Source organism: Numenius arquata, chromosome 2 (genome assembly GCF_964106895.1).
Source record: "Numenius arquata chromosome 2, bNumArq3.hap1.1, whole genome shotgun sequence".
Taxonomy (NCBI): Eukaryota; Metazoa; Chordata; class Aves; order Charadriiformes; family Scolopacidae; genus Numenius; species Numenius arquata.
The window spans coordinates 79,961,087-79,978,951 of record NC_133577.1 but is presented as its reverse complement, the minus strand read 5'-3'; the positions used below and the strand labels follow the sequence as shown (position 1 = coordinate 79,978,951).

The 17,865-nt window shown below is 34.8% G+C and overlaps 1 protein-coding gene across 2 annotated transcripts in view; it reads right to left on the bottom strand.

Annotated features, from left to right (window-relative positions):
* Positions 1–17,865, bottom strand: part of NUP205 (nucleoporin 205) — a 51,869-nt gene that overhangs the window by 27,879 nt on the left and 6,125 nt on the right. Inside the window, exons 3-16 of one of the 2 annotated variants that reach the window (XM_074166595.1) lie at positions 17,043–17,214; positions 15,966–16,110; positions 14,867–15,026; positions 12,993–13,221; positions 12,663–12,827; positions 11,726–11,901; positions 8,916–9,032; positions 7,219–7,356; positions 5,971–6,121; positions 5,009–5,214; positions 3,453–3,635; positions 2,211–2,261; positions 1,404–1,613; positions 431–530 (exon numbers count right to left, since the gene is read on the bottom strand). In XM_074166595.1, the coding sequence (XP_074022696.1) occupies positions 431–530; positions 1,404–1,613; positions 2,211–2,261; positions 3,453–3,635; positions 5,009–5,214; positions 5,971–6,121; positions 7,219–7,356; positions 8,916–9,032; positions 11,726–11,901; positions 12,663–12,827; positions 12,993–13,221; positions 14,867–15,026; positions 15,966–16,110; positions 17,043–17,214 (2,203 nt within the window). The remainder of the gene's footprint in view (positions 1–430; positions 531–1,403; positions 1,614–2,210; positions 2,262–3,452; positions 3,636–5,008; positions 5,215–5,970; positions 6,122–7,218; positions 7,357–8,915; positions 9,033–11,725; positions 11,902–12,662; positions 12,828–12,992; positions 13,222–14,866; positions 15,027–15,965; positions 16,111–17,042; positions 17,215–17,865) is intronic. The other variant, XM_074166603.1, reaches the window with a different exon arrangement.

Genomic DNA, 17,865 nt, shown 5'->3' with positions numbered 1-17,865 from the left:
GCTACTGTCTGCTCTGAATAATTAGTTTATCAATAATATTAATATTAAACAATACTTCAAATACACTGACACCTTTAAATTAACTCTATGAATAGTGGGGATTTAGATATAGACCAAAGAAATCCAGAGGCCCAAGCCCAAAACCAAGGTGCTTTTAAATGTCAAACACCACTTTTAATCAAGTCAACAACGCAAGGGAGACAGAAGTCATCCTCCCAGCAGAGCTAAGGAAGTAGGACACAGTGTACATGAAGCCCTACTGAATCTGCAGCATAGCTCCCGATAGTATGTGGGCATGTCTTCCTGTCTTAAAGCTTTGGTCTAACTTTCCACCAGCTTACTGGCAATATTAAACAAAATCACAAGACAGAGGCAAGAGACCAAAGCAAGTTACAATTCTGTTTGTCAGTGAACAAATGAATAAGTTAACCTTGTAACTCCACATATTGGTCCACAAAGTCTTCAAGTTGAGGTTCGTAGTCCCGCAGCAACTTGTAAAACACCTCCAGAACTACCTCAGCTACTTCCCACTGTAGATAATCACAAAATGGAGAAAAAGTCATCCACAGAATAAGACTGACACTGCAGCAACAAGACCAGGATGACAAAGAATACAAACAGGCAGTGCAGTGATGTACTGGATCAGAAGTATGGCATGACTATCTAATTCTGAAATACTATGACTACAACACTTATAATTCATCATGTCAAATAATTTGAAAGGCTAAGCTTTTTTTCTGAAGTAAAATGGAAAACTAAAACAGATTTATTGCCTGTTTTAGGCTCTACTATACAATATTGAGTATAGTATATTGAAACTACAAGCAATAAAGAGTTTTTATTCAGTATACAGCTAATAACAGATCACTAATAGCTTCCAGGATACAGTTTAGCACGCGCTTTCATCCAGAAGTATCATAAAGGAAACTCAAATTCCTTGGTTCAGCAAGTCAGAAATATTCTCTGAAGTAATACTGGGGAAAGGACAAATCTGACTTGTAGATCTGGGCATGTCACATTGAGAAGTCATTAGCCATGTTGTAGAGTTGTAGAATCCTGTATAGCAAATTGAAATTTAGCAATAACATAAACTTCTTTTTGTTTTGTTTTGGGGTTTTTTTTGTTTTTTTTTTTTTTTTTTTTGTTTTGTTTTTTGTTTTTTGTTTGGTTGGTTTTGTTTGTTTGTTTGTTTTTTTAAGGATATTTTATACAGGCTCCTTAGAAGTAGTTCATGAATCCTGATGACCCATGAGTTGAAAAATCACCTGTTTACAGAATCAAAACACTATTAACTCCTCCAGGTAACCTCTGCTGCAGCAAACTTGCACAGCTTCTCAAACAAATCTAAGCCCCATCAGCAGTGCCAAATCATTTTAACTACATCCTAAACAAACAAAAATTACTTTTTCAGCAGCTCTCCGGTAAGCTCTCGTGCGGAATCGGAGAAACACAGAATCCCTGAGGAACTGTAGATAGGGATCAAAGCCTGGTGGGCGAAGACCTGCTCCCAAGTTTGAGGGGAATGAACTCTCCACTAGCGTGCTGATGAGTCGGCAGAAGGCACGGGTTAAAGGGTATTCCTCACATCGGGACTCAATCTCATTCAATTCAACCTTCCCAAGAAGAGAGCAAAAATAGAAGGGAGAAAAATCACAAGATTTTGAGTGAGGAAAAAACAGGTTAGAACAAATAATATAAGGGCACCATCTGTGCATTACTTTACGGTGAATTGACTTTGCTGCATTTATGTCTATGGTACACCACAAACAAAGCAAAAAGCAGTGAAGCGACAGTACTGTCATTTCAGTTCAGCAATACACTCTTCATTCATTTCTGAGCTACTAGAAGATATGCCCTAACATTTACATACTTCGCTTTTATTTACCACTTTTATTAGAAGTGAAGTGAGCTGTATTAATATGTAACAAAAGCAGGGCCAGTTTAGGAAAATCTTAAAAAGAAGTGCTCACAAGGAATTTGAGGGTTTAGATGCAGCTCTGTTACGAGTATGAAGCTGCACTAGATTCATAAATGGATAAAATTGCCAGAAATTACAAGCAGACCTGAGAGTAGATTAAGAAGCAGTAGAATGACAGCACCTATTCCAAGCGTTTCCTGTGGACAAAGCAGCAGATGCAGCCTCTGTAAGTGTTTCCCAAACTCATATACAGATGGTCAGAGAGGCTGCCTAGGTAGAGAGAAGCCCTTACCTCAATACCAATTGCTTGTCTCTGGCCTGGACTTCTCACAGTTTGTAGTATCTTAAAAACAGAAAGAGAAATGGAAACAGACAAACAATACATTTCACATAATCAAAGCGCATCTCCATCATTTTTACCAGGACTAAAAGGTATTCATCACTTTTTAGCTGTTAAGAAGAGGTTTCCTAAATCCTCTTAAAATGTAAAAAGCTAAGATTTTTCTGTCTGAAAAGCTGGATTATATGTTGTATGCTTGTATGCTTCTAGCTTTATATCCTCAAAGTTCTTCATCATGTTTATTGTTAAATGAAACAAAGAGCAGAAATACTTGCACATCAACAATGTTTGTCATATATTGGCTAGGGGAAAGACATTTCCCTTCTTATCTCTTACAACTATATATTTTAAGGAATATCATAAATTAGGAAGCAAAGGTGGTAAGCATTTAAAATACTACTATTATAAGATGCCATTATTGTCAGGGCCTTTTTATTAGCAATTAACAATAAACTAGCAGTTGCAGTTCAAATGCCTCAAGTACTTCCAAAAAGCCAGCAATTAGTCTGAACCATAATACAGACTATAAAATAGGCCCATCCCATTCTGATTTTTAAATTAACAATACCAAGCGTATTTTCATTTCATATTCATTTTCCTTAGGATTCATATTTAGAATTTTTCTCCAAAATCAAGACAGAAGTGAAAAAACACTTTTTTAAAAGGTGGGGCTTTTAATATATCTGACATTTACCATCTAAATGTGAAAGCTGGCAACAATATGACGTAAACTACAATTAACTTCCTCTGAAAATTAAATGCCTGAAAGTGGAGCTTTTTCTTGAAAGTAGAAACATAAAAGTCCCTTCTATGAGCATCACTCACGCCAGAAAAATATTATATGCACACAGTATAAAAATCCACAGAAAAAAAACCACCAGAAAAATATGTAACCTGCAGAACATTTATTACTGATGACATACATCAAGACAAAAACCTACTGAACACACAAGACTGACTGTTAGGAAACCTGTATCTATGTAAAATAAGGACAGCCATTAAGATCTCTGAGGCATAAAACCATACTGTCATTTTCAAAATCGTTTCAAAAGAACTGCATTAACTAAGTGAAAAAAATTATATTCAGCAATGGCAATATAAAAATTTATAAGGAAATGTAATACTATTTCAAATACACTGACAATTTCAACAGATAGGATGCTATAGTTCCGAGCACTGAAAACCCTAAAATACCTGTGTATATTCCAGGGATTGCCAGAGTGAAGCAGCTATTTCAGGAGATCTTCCAAAAGCAGTAAGGGTTTCTAACAGCTCCGCTTTCAAAATAGGAGGAATGCTGCACTGCAGAAGTCCCAGAATGACCACTACTGGTGTCCACTGAGGGTGCTCACAAAGAGCCAAGCGAGCGTTCTCACTCTAAGGAGTTCAAGAGAAAAAAAAAAAAAAAACACAGATTATTCATGTCTTACGATCTCTAACTCATAGTTCAGTATCAATGACTCTGCTTCATACTTGAAGGTACACAAAACATCAGAAGAATGGCAAACCATTCCAAAGCGAGTAATTTTAATTAAACAAAAAGCACGATTTAATGACTCGCTATTACTAAAATTGTGCCTATCCATACAGAAAAGTTATGTGCATAATATAAGCTTCTTACAACAACCCAATCTTTTTTTTTTTAGTAGACACATTCATGGAATTAGTTTTACTAGTACTTAGACTCTAGACAGTTTATTCGAGCATTGGTAGAGGGACTTCATCAATATTTCTATTATGACCTTAAATTGCATTTAGACATTGCTAGGAACTTATATACATTTTTTTAAGTCTAAGAGCAGGGTCATCACCAGTGTAAGTTCATTTGAGACCCTCAGATGAACCACTAGACAGGAACAAGCCTCTAGCCTCATCAAATGATAACACCCTGCAGCCTTAGAATAAATTTACTTCTTCCCAGGTAATGGTTTGATGATGTCAGGAAATATTAGTTTTAAGAGTTCCTTTTTCCCCACAGTTATCCAATGCTGACATGACAGTTCACATAGGAACACCCCGTTATCACCACCACCAAGGATGATTTTTAAAAAGCTTTAATAACTGATCTGTCTTGCGTTTGTGTCAGGAAAACCAAGGGTATCTCACTACATTGTGGAATTTTTAGGCTGCAGAGTCTGGTGGATACTGAAGAGCTGAATTCCACACTATTTGGAATTACCCAGACAATTCACAATACAAAACCTGCATTGCAGTTTTATTCTCTTGGAATCCTCTTCCAGTCAATTCATGGCATATTTTACACTCTTCGTTTGGGGACATTAAAAATCTAACTCTGGAGGAAAGTTTCGCAGTTGATGAGTTTCCTTGCCAAATTTCTACCATTCCCTTTTAAATTCATCTATTATTTTTGCCTTTTCAAACTCATAATTAAATGCAAAGAACTTTCCAAAGAACTTTCCTACTCTGTATACAGTCATTCCTTCTGATATACCTCACTTCTGAAAGACATGTCCATGACACCAAAGTGTCAGGAAAGCAAGAAAATCAGTAACACCAGCAACACAGGAAAAGGTGTCATCACTTCCTGCTTCACCCAGACCATGTGTTTGGTCATAACAGTTACTCCTGATGCTTCCCATACTTTTGAAGTTCACTAATCAAATTACAACTACCTCTAGATAAATTTGCCCTACATACCTTTTTGGTCAAGTGAACTTCACAGCTGAATGATGACGATTTGCAAGAAAAAAAATGTATTAACAAAGAAAACCAAATAAAAGGCTACTTACCCAATTTACTATAACAGTGGTCAGCTGTAAAAAGGCAATTAATCCATCCTGCTCTTTCTGTGTGATTCCTCGGAGAGGCAGGTGGCGATACTGGACACTGTCTGCACTTGGCAAGTCCTTCCTTAAGTGCTCGTGATAAAGCATCAAAGAGTGGAAGAAATGCTCCCAGGAGACAGGGCTGCCACCTGCTCCTTGAATGTTTTCCGCTATGAAAATGACAAACAGGTGACAAGATTTTCCTTCTACTCTTTCACAGGGTGACAAGCAGGGTAGTTAAATTTAAAAGGAAATCTTTCTTATCTAGAGGAAAAAATAAAGTTCAAAGTAAAGCTACTTTTCTGAAATTAGTGGTTCTGGTTTGGGTTTTTTTCTGTTGGTTTTGTTTTGTTTTTTTAATAGAAACAGAAAGGTGCTAATATAAAAAGCTGGTACAAATAAATTTTCCCTTTTACGAATTTGAATGTTTGCAGCATTATTTGTATCTTCAAACCACAATGTTTTTTTTTTCCAATTTGATCAATGCAAAATTCACACAAAATACAGGACTGACCAGCACCTCTTACTTTGAGAAAGTGCTACTACATGTATCAAAACATTCCAACAAAACAAAGTGTTTCTGAAAAAAGTTAGCTCAGAAAAGATAACTATCTTTACAAAATACACAACTTATACCCATTTTGTATTTCACAACAAACAATACTGATATTCTGCATCTCCTATGGTGTTAAGACACAGCTTTTTTAAAAAAGCATTATTTCATTATCCGAATTACTTGCTAAAGTGGTCAGACATTTAATTACCTAATCAGCCTTTATTTTTTCCAGATTACACTTTCAAGTGAATTACATCTTTGTACTAATAACGAAATGTTCAAAGCATGAAGCCACAATTCATCTCAAATAAGCCTCTGCACTTTTCTAAAGAAAAGAGTTGAGAAAGAGCTGAAGTGTCACTTTTCTTACCATGACTACTGCCGTTGAGTTTTAGCAAACTAAAGCAGTAATGAGCACACTGAGGCCCACTAGCCAGTCCCCGAAGCATTTTCAAGTATGGGATGTAAATTGTGGAAGGAAGTAGATCTCCCATTTGCCTAACAAACTTTGACAAGACAACCTAAAACAAATAAAGATCAGTGTTTTTAAAAAAAGAAAAAAAATCTGAGTATTTTAGGAAAACAATAGGCAGCCAAAGTAAGAAAACAGATTATAATGCAATTGGGGTGAGGGTGGTACGGGAGTGGAATCACAATTCAAAAAAAAATTTAAAAATTCCTTTGTAGCCTGGCCTATTCAGTTTCCCTGGAAGTGAAAATCATGTTTAAAAGAGGAAATAAAACAAAATAATTCATGCTATTGGAAAGTATACTAACTCTGCAATTCTGTATTTCTAGTGATAAAATTTACTTCAGCTCACAAATGTTGCACAGCAGTAGTATTAACACATCTCACAGTGCCAGTTAAGTGATACCGGGAAAGAATTCGCTATGCTTGTCATATCCCTGCACACCACCTCACACACACAGCAGTTCCTCCCAGGGTCATATTAGGGTGGTTGCAGATTGCACCAGGCCCTAACTTAAGTCGCCTGTATTCTGGGATATGTCTGATATGTCTCATACCAGGTTTTGCCTAACACTCAAGAGTCCTTCAAGAAGCATTGAAGGTTAACAGCATCCCAGATATCCAAAGAGTTTTGGAACATCTGCTTCATCTGTTTAGATTGCTTCTTCATACTAATTTTAAGTTCCATCCCTCATGGGCTATAACCTTTGGGCTTTAAACAAATACAATATTCTTACAGATTTTTACCCCCCAAAATACTATCAACTACAGCTAATAAGTTTCTTTTACAGTTAAGGAATTTAACTTCTCAGTTACACCAAAAAGATATGTAGAAGCCATCAGACAGAAAACACAAGAACACTGTTATCAGAATTCATTTAGCAACTGCAACAAAATCAGACCTAAACAAAATTTCAAAATAGTTTGTTAGGACTCTTTCTTACTAAGTTTATTGACAAGCGTGAATGACTGGCAGTAGTTCATTTTAGAGCAAGCAACAATTAACCATGTCATGCAGAGCAGGACACATGCAAGTAAGAAACTGATAAAAGATAATGTCGTCTTAGAAGCTACCAAAAACCTTGTTGACTATTCATTTATTACTTAAATTTCAAGTTACTAGTAATTACTCAAGAAAATCTAGACAACCTGGCGCTGAGGGGGTCGCTGATGAGCTACTCCAAGGTAGGACCCCATGATGGTAGATGTCTGCAAAGGCTCCGATGGACACCAGTATTCAAGGGCAAGTTGCAAATTAAAGGGGTCTTTCCTATACAATTCAGCAATCTATCAGAGAAAGGAAAACATTAGAGAAATATCAACTCTATAAAGAAAAGATGATTACTTCAACAATAAGCAGTGCTTTTGTATAAGCTAAACACATCCGAGAGGCAAAGCATCCCACAGCTGATGTTCTGTTCCTTAAAACTCTCTGTAAATGACAGCTTTTAAATAGCAGTATTAGAACAAATGACGACCAGAGAAAATCAAAATGCACGTAAAAGTGAAAATTTCATAACTTTAAATGATACCCTCTATCTAATTATTATGCATCAAATCATTGCTAACAGTGGCATTTCTCCTTAAATAACCATTTGCATGCCTCAATATATTAACTTAAAAACAAGTTAGCCAGTATCAGGATTAAGTCTTACCTGTTATCTGAACATACAAATTTGTCATTTCTAATTGTTCTTTTAAGTTCACTATATATCTCAAAGCTACTTAAGAAAGCATTTCACTACAAAATTTTCCTGTTAAAGCTCTATAACCTAAAGGATTTGCAAAAGACAAGCAATTCCTATATTAAAGACTGCTACATTGACAAATTGCACATTTGTACATTTTCATGCTAAATAGGGGTAAAGTTTTTAATTTATTCATGAACAGAGAATATAAAATGCACCAGCTCAATATGCAAATCTATTTTATGATGTGGGGCCTTTTTGAAAATGCAGTTAGGTAGTCTCATTAACTAATATTTAAATAAGCACAGATATTTAATTTTTCTTTCAATGTTATTTTATTTCCGCTTTCTTTCTTTTTTTAAAAAATATGACAGAAACAGAAAGATCTTTCTTTTAAATGTATGCTTGGGGTTAATATTCTACTGAAATTAGGGAACTCCTAATTCCACAGCCTTAACGGGGTCACCTTGCCTAGCCTACTCTACAGCAAATAAAAAACAGTCTTCCAAAATTCTCATTACAAATATATATCAATGCATGAAAATTATTTAAACATTTCAATCCTTTATCAGAACAATTGTCAATAGTGGGGGAAACCCCCTTGATTTTAGTTTACCCACAGTAAATAGGGAGAAATTTGAAGACTTGCAGAAACATAAAACACTGTGTAAACATTAAGGTCTAGATAAAGAAAGGTGTTCCATTCCAGAGAACTTCCATGTATTTAGCCAGATCTCAACTCCAGCAATAGCCTGTAGTCCTAAAATTCCTATTTCTAAGTTGTGTTAAAATAAGATGGCTTAAGATAATAGATATGTTAAGATAATCTTATATGATAAATTTATATATTTAAATATTTTGTAAAATAATTTCAGCTCTTCTTCCGCTATTCTTCAAATGTAAGAAACAATGCAGTATTTACCTACTAAAGAAGAATTAAATGACACTTCATTAACATCAGAAGCCAAGGCATTAAATTTATTCCTTTACATGAAAAGTTATAGAAAGTGTCTACGTTTAAGAGAAAAAAAATTTCCTCTAATCCAAAAAGGGAAAAATCCAGCACTGTATGTTACCATTCGGATATAGATTTTCTGACGAAGAAGGAAAGTCTCAATCACTTTTTGCCACAGTAATTTAAAAGAAAATGGGGCTTACTAAAAGCATTAAATGCTCCAGATCTCTCCGAAGGTAACCAGGTGGTTCATTACCCGTTTGAAGAGTCATGTGGATCATGCGAGCATCTTCATCAGCACGGTTTCTCAGCTGTTTAACCTACACAGTTTATGAAGTGGAGAAAAACACTGGTTTATATTGAGCTAAGAAAGTAACAGAACAGGAATAATGGAATTGTCTAAACAGCCTATTAAAAACTAAGAAAGCAAATGAACTTGCACATACATGACAAGAATATTCAATTTTTATATATTTTTTTAATCACCACCCCTACAAGAGTTTACATTCAGAGATACATTCAATCACTTTCTTACTGCCAAGGCCCAGTTTATAGCCCTGAACTTATACCATGGGAGTTTTTCCCAAATGACTTCCCCAGATGCTTTGGAAAAGTGCATTCTCTTCCTCTTTTTACTTCAAAAGCTACATAGACATTAGCTTCAAACAAAGAAAAGTTAGACCGTTATCCACCAGCATTGAAAAGAAACAGAAAACACTGTAAAATAATGTTTTCTGTATATAGATTGGTGGATTGCACCTTTCTTAGCCATTTAAGGCTACTTGTACTTATACCTACTTTATGTTTTGAAAAGTTTTGGATTGATATAATTACTTTGGACTCAGTCTGTTGCAACTAAAACCATTACTACATGTAAATAAATACAATAGGGAAAAAAATGAGAGAAGGGAGGGGAAGAACAACTGCAGCAATTATAAAATAAAAAAAAAGCCCTTTAATCAGTATCCTAAAATTCTTTGCGTTGAAAAACCTAATTACTGAACAAAAAACAGCTGACATTTAATTTTGTTGTCAAAAAGCCTTTGACAAAACATTCCGCCAGAGGCTTATAGAAAGCAAATAGCCATGAGATGAAAAGTTAAGTTTTGTTAACCATTAAGCAGACATTGAGGAACAGGAAACAGAAATAAGCAAACAATTCAACACACCAAAAATTAAAACAAGGTGATGGTCAGTGAAGACTGGTTCATGGTCTATAATATATCTTAATTTGCAAAATTGAATGAGCAGCAAAATAATTGTGTCTCATCAAGAAGAAGTAGTTTAAAAACTAGAAATAACTGTGGAAAGGCTCAGAGCAAACTAGCCAAATTAGTATACTAACAAAATTAATACATGGACAAAATCAAGTGTTGATAACTGAAATAATGAATTACCTGAACTACTAAAGCTAATTATTGAGTTCCGAATGTAAATGCAGTCAACCAAAAGTTTTACCCAAATCATCACTAGCAAGCAGCATAAATGTTAGAACTATAAAGAGTGAAATAAAATGCTGACTTACAGTTTTAAATACAACTGAACAAAGATTATATATATGGAAAAAATAAAAGATCCTGCAAAGCAGACACTTCTCTACCTAAAATTTGAGATTCAGTAGAAATAGCTGAGTATATAAGCCAACCACTAACTAATGGCAGTTAAGACAAAAAATTCCCTTGTAGGGCTATAACCCAACTGCCTGCTAACAAAGTCTTTATTAGTTGTAAAACAACTAGTACTGGCCTCTATCAAAATCTTTCATGAAAACTGGTATCATTACAGGGAGACATTTCAACTTTCATAAAGCAACACTGTCCAATGAAGAACTGCTTCACAAAAAAGTTCCCAGTTCCAAACCTGTTTGCACTCGATTGTTTAAGGAATTTCCATAAAATATACTTCACATATTCCTCATATATTCAAAAGATACCTAAGGGCTACTGTGTCTGTATTACAGAAAACACCATTGCATGCAGCCATCAAAGGATCTCCAAAGCCTGTTACAAAGTGCTAAGTGTTGTACACAGGCAGCCATTGTGACAGAAATACAGCTTTAAAGCTATCAACATGAACTTGTTTGAACTGACATTATACTTGTTCCATGAATATTCTGTGGGTTAACAAGACAGCTTGAGAAAACAACATGCAACACCAACAGATAATAAATAAATTAGAATTAAACCGAAAAGCTGTCTACAACATGTTCATATATGTCCTCAAAGATTCTTATGGCTCAAATATTGGTTTTACTGCCAATATTGTTCTCCTCCTGCAATATTACAATGAACAAAAAATATTTTTAAATAGTTCTTTTTGCACATTGAAAAAAGTAATTATTTGGCAACTCCAACTACAGCTCAACACAATGAAGGTCACAAAATAAAGCCTCCATCAATTAAATAAAAGCTTTTTCATAGAACTTTAATTTTCCATGTCTAGATACAAGGTCTTGCACAAATAAAACTTGTTGTAATTGCTTCAACTTTTTTTTTTAAACCCTCTTGCAGCATTTCTGCTGTTCTAGTGAAAACAGCCGCTCATTTTCCCAAAAATTGATACTACTGAAAGAAAAAGCAAATGCCACTCCTTAAACATGGAAAAGATCATTAGTAAAAGAATAAATTAAAAATGAGAAACAAAACCAGTAAGTTAATTTAGGTTATACTGTCTGTATCAAAAGAAAAAATAACAACAAAATTAATACCCACATACATTGCCATCAATTCCAGCATTCATTTAAATTTTAATCATGTAAAACAAAACTACTAGCACCACCAAAGCTTCCTTTGCAAATCTCACCACATTTAAGTGTTTTAAAAAAAATCACATTCTACTTCAGTGTGGAAAACAAACCCCAAACCATATGCGTTCCGTAAAGTCAACAAGTTTTCTGAACTGCAGCACCTGAAGCTGAAGGTCACATGTGAATCTCTACACTACCTGTCCTAATGTTAGAAATACAGAAAAGATGCCCACATTTCTCAAGAACTGCTTCACACAAACAACTTACTTTCATTGGCATAAGTGCAAGGAAGTCTGTGACAAGGTTATGAATTTTGCGAATGTAAAATTCCTCCTGGTAGAAATTTTCAGACCCCACAACAGATTCAGTCAGGAACAGGAAGACGTTATCAGCAACCGCTAGCTCTGCCATTGCTTCATCTGCCTCAGTGAATTCTGCAAGAGCTGGGCAGCAAAAATCACAGGAGGGGAAAAAATAAGTTACAATCATCTGTTACCAAATAAAACATATTTCAGGATACCTGTCTGACGTGCAAATCTACATGCTTCTAGCAGCTATGTTTTTTCCACCATACAGGAAAACACAAGTTAATGACGGGTGGTGATCTTGACTTTCTTTTTTGATAAGTGTTGAAGTGCATAATCCATTGACCCAATCAAACCTAAGGCTGTGAACCAAAAATCACAAACCAACCTTAATTAAACATTAATTATGTTTACGCTTTCTTTAATAGATATCCTGGAGTAGGCTCAATTCTGACCTAGTAGGGAACCTGGAAAGCTTGTGAAGTACACAGAGGAAAAAAAAATAGAAATAGATTTGTCCTCTCAAGATACTGGGGTTTAACATCTACAGATGTAAAAAGTCATAAGCATGAAACTACTCTTAATTTCAGTGTTCAAATTATACTAAAGCTGCTAAAATGCAATCTTTTGCATTTTTCAATACATTAAAATCTTTCACTTCAATGAGACACTACGCAATATTACTAAGAACTAATTATTTCTGTAGCTGTGTACATTTCAGAGCAATTCAATTCTCAACAACCAAACTTGCATACTAAGAAAGCTTTAAAGGAGTGCCAATGGTAATTTTATCATAAAGGTAAATACTAACACTTCAAAAAGATAACAGATACTTTGACTTATACCACTTGCAAGCTCTGAATACTAATGTGCAGCAACTGCACTTTAGGGTAATTTACCTGTCACATCAGATAATTGGGATATTCCTCGTAATGCCATCGCCCAGGCTAATCTAATGGTTGCTTGCAGGCCTGGTAATTTCCAAGGCTGAGACTCCTGAAGACGAGTGTGTATTGTTGCTATATACTGCCTTTCTGCTAGCAGAGGGAGCCGGTGCATCAAGTCTTGAAGAACAACAAAAACAAACACAACACCGACAACCAGTAAATGAATGTGAAGACAAACATGCAAAATCCTACCAATCTGTTATTGATCGGTAACAAAATTGGTTAAATAACAATTTATCCATCTGCACAACATAACCTCTTTGGGAAACCTGCCAGCATTACCTTCACGATCTTCTGTGCCTTGTTCCAGAAAGCTGACATCAAAGCAGTAAAGGAGAGCCATGAGAAGAGACAAGTTCACGCTGTCTAATGAGCCATCAGCTTCCACTGTTACTTTCTCCAGGTAACTTATGAGGATTAAAGTGTCATCCTTACTCAGTGGTGACTGGCAGGTCCACACAAACAGACTTTCAGCCAAGGACTGTCGGCATTCTTTAATGAGGTCAGAAACCTTTAAAAGAAAAGCCAAACAAAACCCAGTGAATATAAATATTCTGGCAACATGTTCAATTTGTCTTTTTCAGTCAATAAGTATGATAAGGTAAGTTAAAAATTGCTCTAAAGACAGCAGCTACAGAAAATGTTGGGGGTTTTTAATTGCTAAACAAAAAAAAGGCACATTTCTGCTTGTTAAATGCATTCATATTCCCATGTATTTCATGTGAGGTGTGAGTAGATATCCCAGAATATGACTACATGCAAACCAGCATCTCTGTCAAGGTCAGGAGACACGAATCTACACAGACATTTTTAGCTGTAAACTCATCAGACAAAAGTCAAATTTCCTGTCTCTAATACACAACTGCACTGGGCGTTATATACAGATAAGGTCACAGTCTTCCCCTTGCCCCAAAAGAGATGCCCTCAACTAACTACACAAGTAACTAACTTTAAAACACTGAGAAATATGAAAGATGTTTAAAATTAGAACTTTCAACCCTCAGAGAAAATATTTATATCAACTTTAGAATATAAACATAAATGAAATCTATCATCCCCTATTATGTATGGAAAAAATATCATGCCCAACATAATGGCTACCAAGCATTTTCATACTAAAGATTTTTTTTTTCCATTTCATTTGGCAAAATATCGCATGCTATGATACAATCAAGCACAAAGGCTCTTGAAAACAAAAGTTTGTCTTTTTTCTAACAGTTACACCAAAAATGACCGTTTTCAAACAAGGTCAAAGATTTATTTCATTTACTTCACTGCTCCCCCAGAGCTAAGTTTTAACTGCTTTATTAGTTTTATGAAAACAGTAGAAGTTAAAATAGTTTTACAAAGACCATTATAAAAGGCTATTAGAGACATTTTATTTTTAAGGTTTTTTTTTTTATTTAGCTAAATTACAAGCTTCTAAAAACATTCTTGCCCCTACATCCATTGAACCTGGTTAAAAAAAAAAAGAGCTATAAGCCTTCTACCTCCAGTAAAATCACACAGATGACGATAAAAATTTTTCAACATTTAACACAGCAAGAGATTTGAGCACAGACCCCAAGAGAATAATAGTTGTAATGAATACAGGGGGAAATATGGTAGTTCACCTAAAAAGAAGGAAAAAAAAGGTCTAACATTAAGTGAATTTTAGCGGTAAAGTTAAGGTAATTTAAGGTAAATCAGAAGGATATTCTTTGCATAATTTGTAGATTAATAGCAAAGATGTAAAAGTAGTTCTTTCTTTGGTGGAAAATAAATTGACTGATTATAAGATAGAATAATTTTTAGAGAGATCGCCCATTACAAAGAAGTTCAGAAATTAAAACAATAATGTTTAAAATCTTTCTACTAGAAATATACTCTGCAGTTAGTCAACAGTCTCAATTAAGCTCAAGGATTACAAAAATGACAATTCATTTTCAAGCAATTTTCACTTCACCATTAGAAATGCTTCTGTTCATATTAACACAATTGGATTATCAAAAAGAGCATTATTTGCCTGAGTAGACTTGGTTTCAAGCTGTTTTAATAATTTGTGAATTTTATTTTGCTATTTTTATTCCAACAGTGTTGATAATGGTAGTGGTGAGAGTAGATGATTTAATATACAGCCTTTAGAATAAAATTGGAAAAAAAATGTGAATATTTACCTCTTTGCGATGTTTCTCACTGCCCAATCCTCGCTCTCTCTGGAGTTTATCAAACTCATTGTTCAAATCAATGTGAGACACAAGAGTGAGGATCTTCTGAGTCAAACCCTGCTCCATTAGGTCATCTGTAAACCGCGTTGTCATGGATATTAATTCTTGACTGTAACGAAAAGAATATAAATTTAACAATTAATCACACTATTGCCAGTCAGAAAGGAAGTCTAAAGCAACAAATAACAAATCCCATCAAATATATTTGCTGTCAGAAAATGTACAGCTACATAACATACATAAAGCAACTAAACGAGCATCGCTAATCAGTAAACAGTGCCCTCTCAAAATATTATGCTGAATAGATACAAAGTCTTTAGGTAACTAGTTTCAAGAACATGGAATATGAGAATACAACATGGATCAGCTCGTTAAGATTTCTACCAAAAGGAAAAAGTACTATACATAAGATGCACATAACTCACAAGCTCTCAGCCTCTTTCTTACTAGTAAATGCAATTGTCCAATTACATACACCCTACTGGGGTGGTGGAGCTAGTTCTAAAATAACCATTTATTTTATGTTTCAGAATTTATATTTACACTAGAACGCATCTTTAATGTTTCTCTAGTCAAGCAATCACTGTGCATTGTAATTAAACAGTGCACACTGTTTTCTTATTCAAGTCAAAAAACGATAGTGTATTACGTTTGCCAGTAGATAGTGCATCTATTTTAAGTAAAGGCAGGAGCACAATTCTCTGTTTTGCAGGACATGGGAAGTCAGAACACAGCAAAGGCAGAAACTTGCTTTCTGAAATACTGAGTAATCATCACTAGTTAGAGCAACACTGACAGGGAGGGTGTCTGAAGCAAAACACTACCAAAAGGTTAAAGAACTTAAAGTAAAATGGATATCCTTATAATCCAATAAAAGTATGTGTGAAAAAAAAAGAATACTATACTTAAAAAACAAACATGAAAGCAGCTGCATCAGGTTATGAGAAACAAACATATTTGAGAATATTCGTATTCCCTTGAGTCATTAATCAGTCCTAAAAGCAATCAAAGCAAAGAGCTTTGATCACCTCATCACCCTAATACAGACCTGAGTTCCAAAGTCCACGTCTTGCCTTGGCGTGACTGGATGAGAGTTCGTAGTGAATTGGCAATGCATCTTTTTCCATCCCAGTACAATAGAACAGCCACTAGACCTCTTGTAAGACCAGGAAAATGAGGTTGCTGGTGTTCTCCTATTGAATGAAAATGCACAGAGTAGTCACAGAAAGTTAAACGTACACATTTTGATACCAGCTTTGTATTTCTAATTGAAATATATATGTGGCATTCAGAACAGCCACTGTTATTCGCTATCACTTTGATTTGTTTCAGTCACAACCAAGAAATCACAGAAATTTTGGGTGCTATTATTAAAATTCACATTAAACTATAAAAATATCCACAAATTTAAAAGAAATAGAAGTTCAAGTCCATAAGTATCCTAGTCCGAATGGTACTTGCAACTGATATCTACGCATCTGAATATTCAATTGAAGCTAACTACCAGCAAAATATCTTTTCTTTATTGAAAATGAAATTGTCTGTCTGAATTTAATTTCTATTTTGAACTTGAATTTTCAATGTGAGGTTGACTTCAAGATGGCTTTCCAAAGGTGACAAATTAGCAAGCTATCACTTTAATGAATTTAGAAGTCAAAAATAAACAGTAATAACTACTAACAATTATACTTCAGTAACATTGAAATAAATTTCCTACGTGCAAAGCATGTATCACTTTCCAGAATACTTTTCTTACTAATCAGTTATTAGATTATAATCCAAATACAGTCACATATCAATGTATAATTACTAGATAATTTGAAGAACCAATGTCTATTACGATGCTTTATGGAAAACTCTCAATCAATTATTTTTAAACTTTTTTAATTCAGTGATAGAGAAAGTAAATCATTAAAAACCCTCAAATTATTCTGCTGCATAAAATATGGCTCAGAACACTGTTATCATATTACATTCCAGTGACAGTACATTTCTTTTTAAGAACATTCTATGTTAGGAAGCTAAGGCCTCAACTGAATCATGCATTCATGTTAAGCACACACTTAAATAAGAAAGCCCTATTTAAGTTGTATTTCTCCAGCTCTTAAATATTTTCCCTTCTCACCAGCTAGAAGGAGCTCAACAGCTGCCAACTCTCCAATATCAAAGAGGTCACTGAGGATAAAGGCTTCTCTGATGAGTTGTTCTGGCAAAAGCCTAGTTCCCTGCTGACCCTGGATAGCAACCCCTTCTGTACTTGCTTTCTGAATTTTCTCATGCTGCTGTACATTCTTTGGCTGCAAGAGAAGCAAGCATCAGAAGTTACTCAAAATGGCAAGATCAAATACTGAATAAAGCTTTATACATTAATCTTTCCTCACAAATACAGTTCTGACAGGTTAGGCTGTCATCATAAAAACAAAATCAGTGTTTTTAAACACAGAGATAGTAAAGGCATCCTAAAAATGCTTCACACTTGCACAGCAATGGTCTCGTTGTGGGAATGTAGCAAAAATAATCTTAGAAAATTGGAGATGACATTTAGTTTACTAAGAGACTGAAAGTAAATTTTGATACAATTCTCAACAGGAATCGGTATCACCTCAATGAAAAAAATCTGGGCTGTTAATCAGAACTGCTGCGTTACTCCAAAGCATTATCTTCTACATCATTCTTTTTTTCTATTAAACTCAGATGCTAAAATATACTGACAAAACTCTATAGCTGGCTGTTAAATTTTCTGACCTATCAGTTTAAAAAGCCATATACTATTTCAAAAGTAACACCACTGAAAGAAGACATATTTCTGTTGCTACCTTGTGATCCATCAGCCAAGAAACAGTGCGCTTCTCCACATCATCTCACATTCCTAACAAGACACATTCTATAATTTGTGAATTCATGTGTTCACCTGTTCTATGTGTTCATTAACCTGACTGAAGCATGAA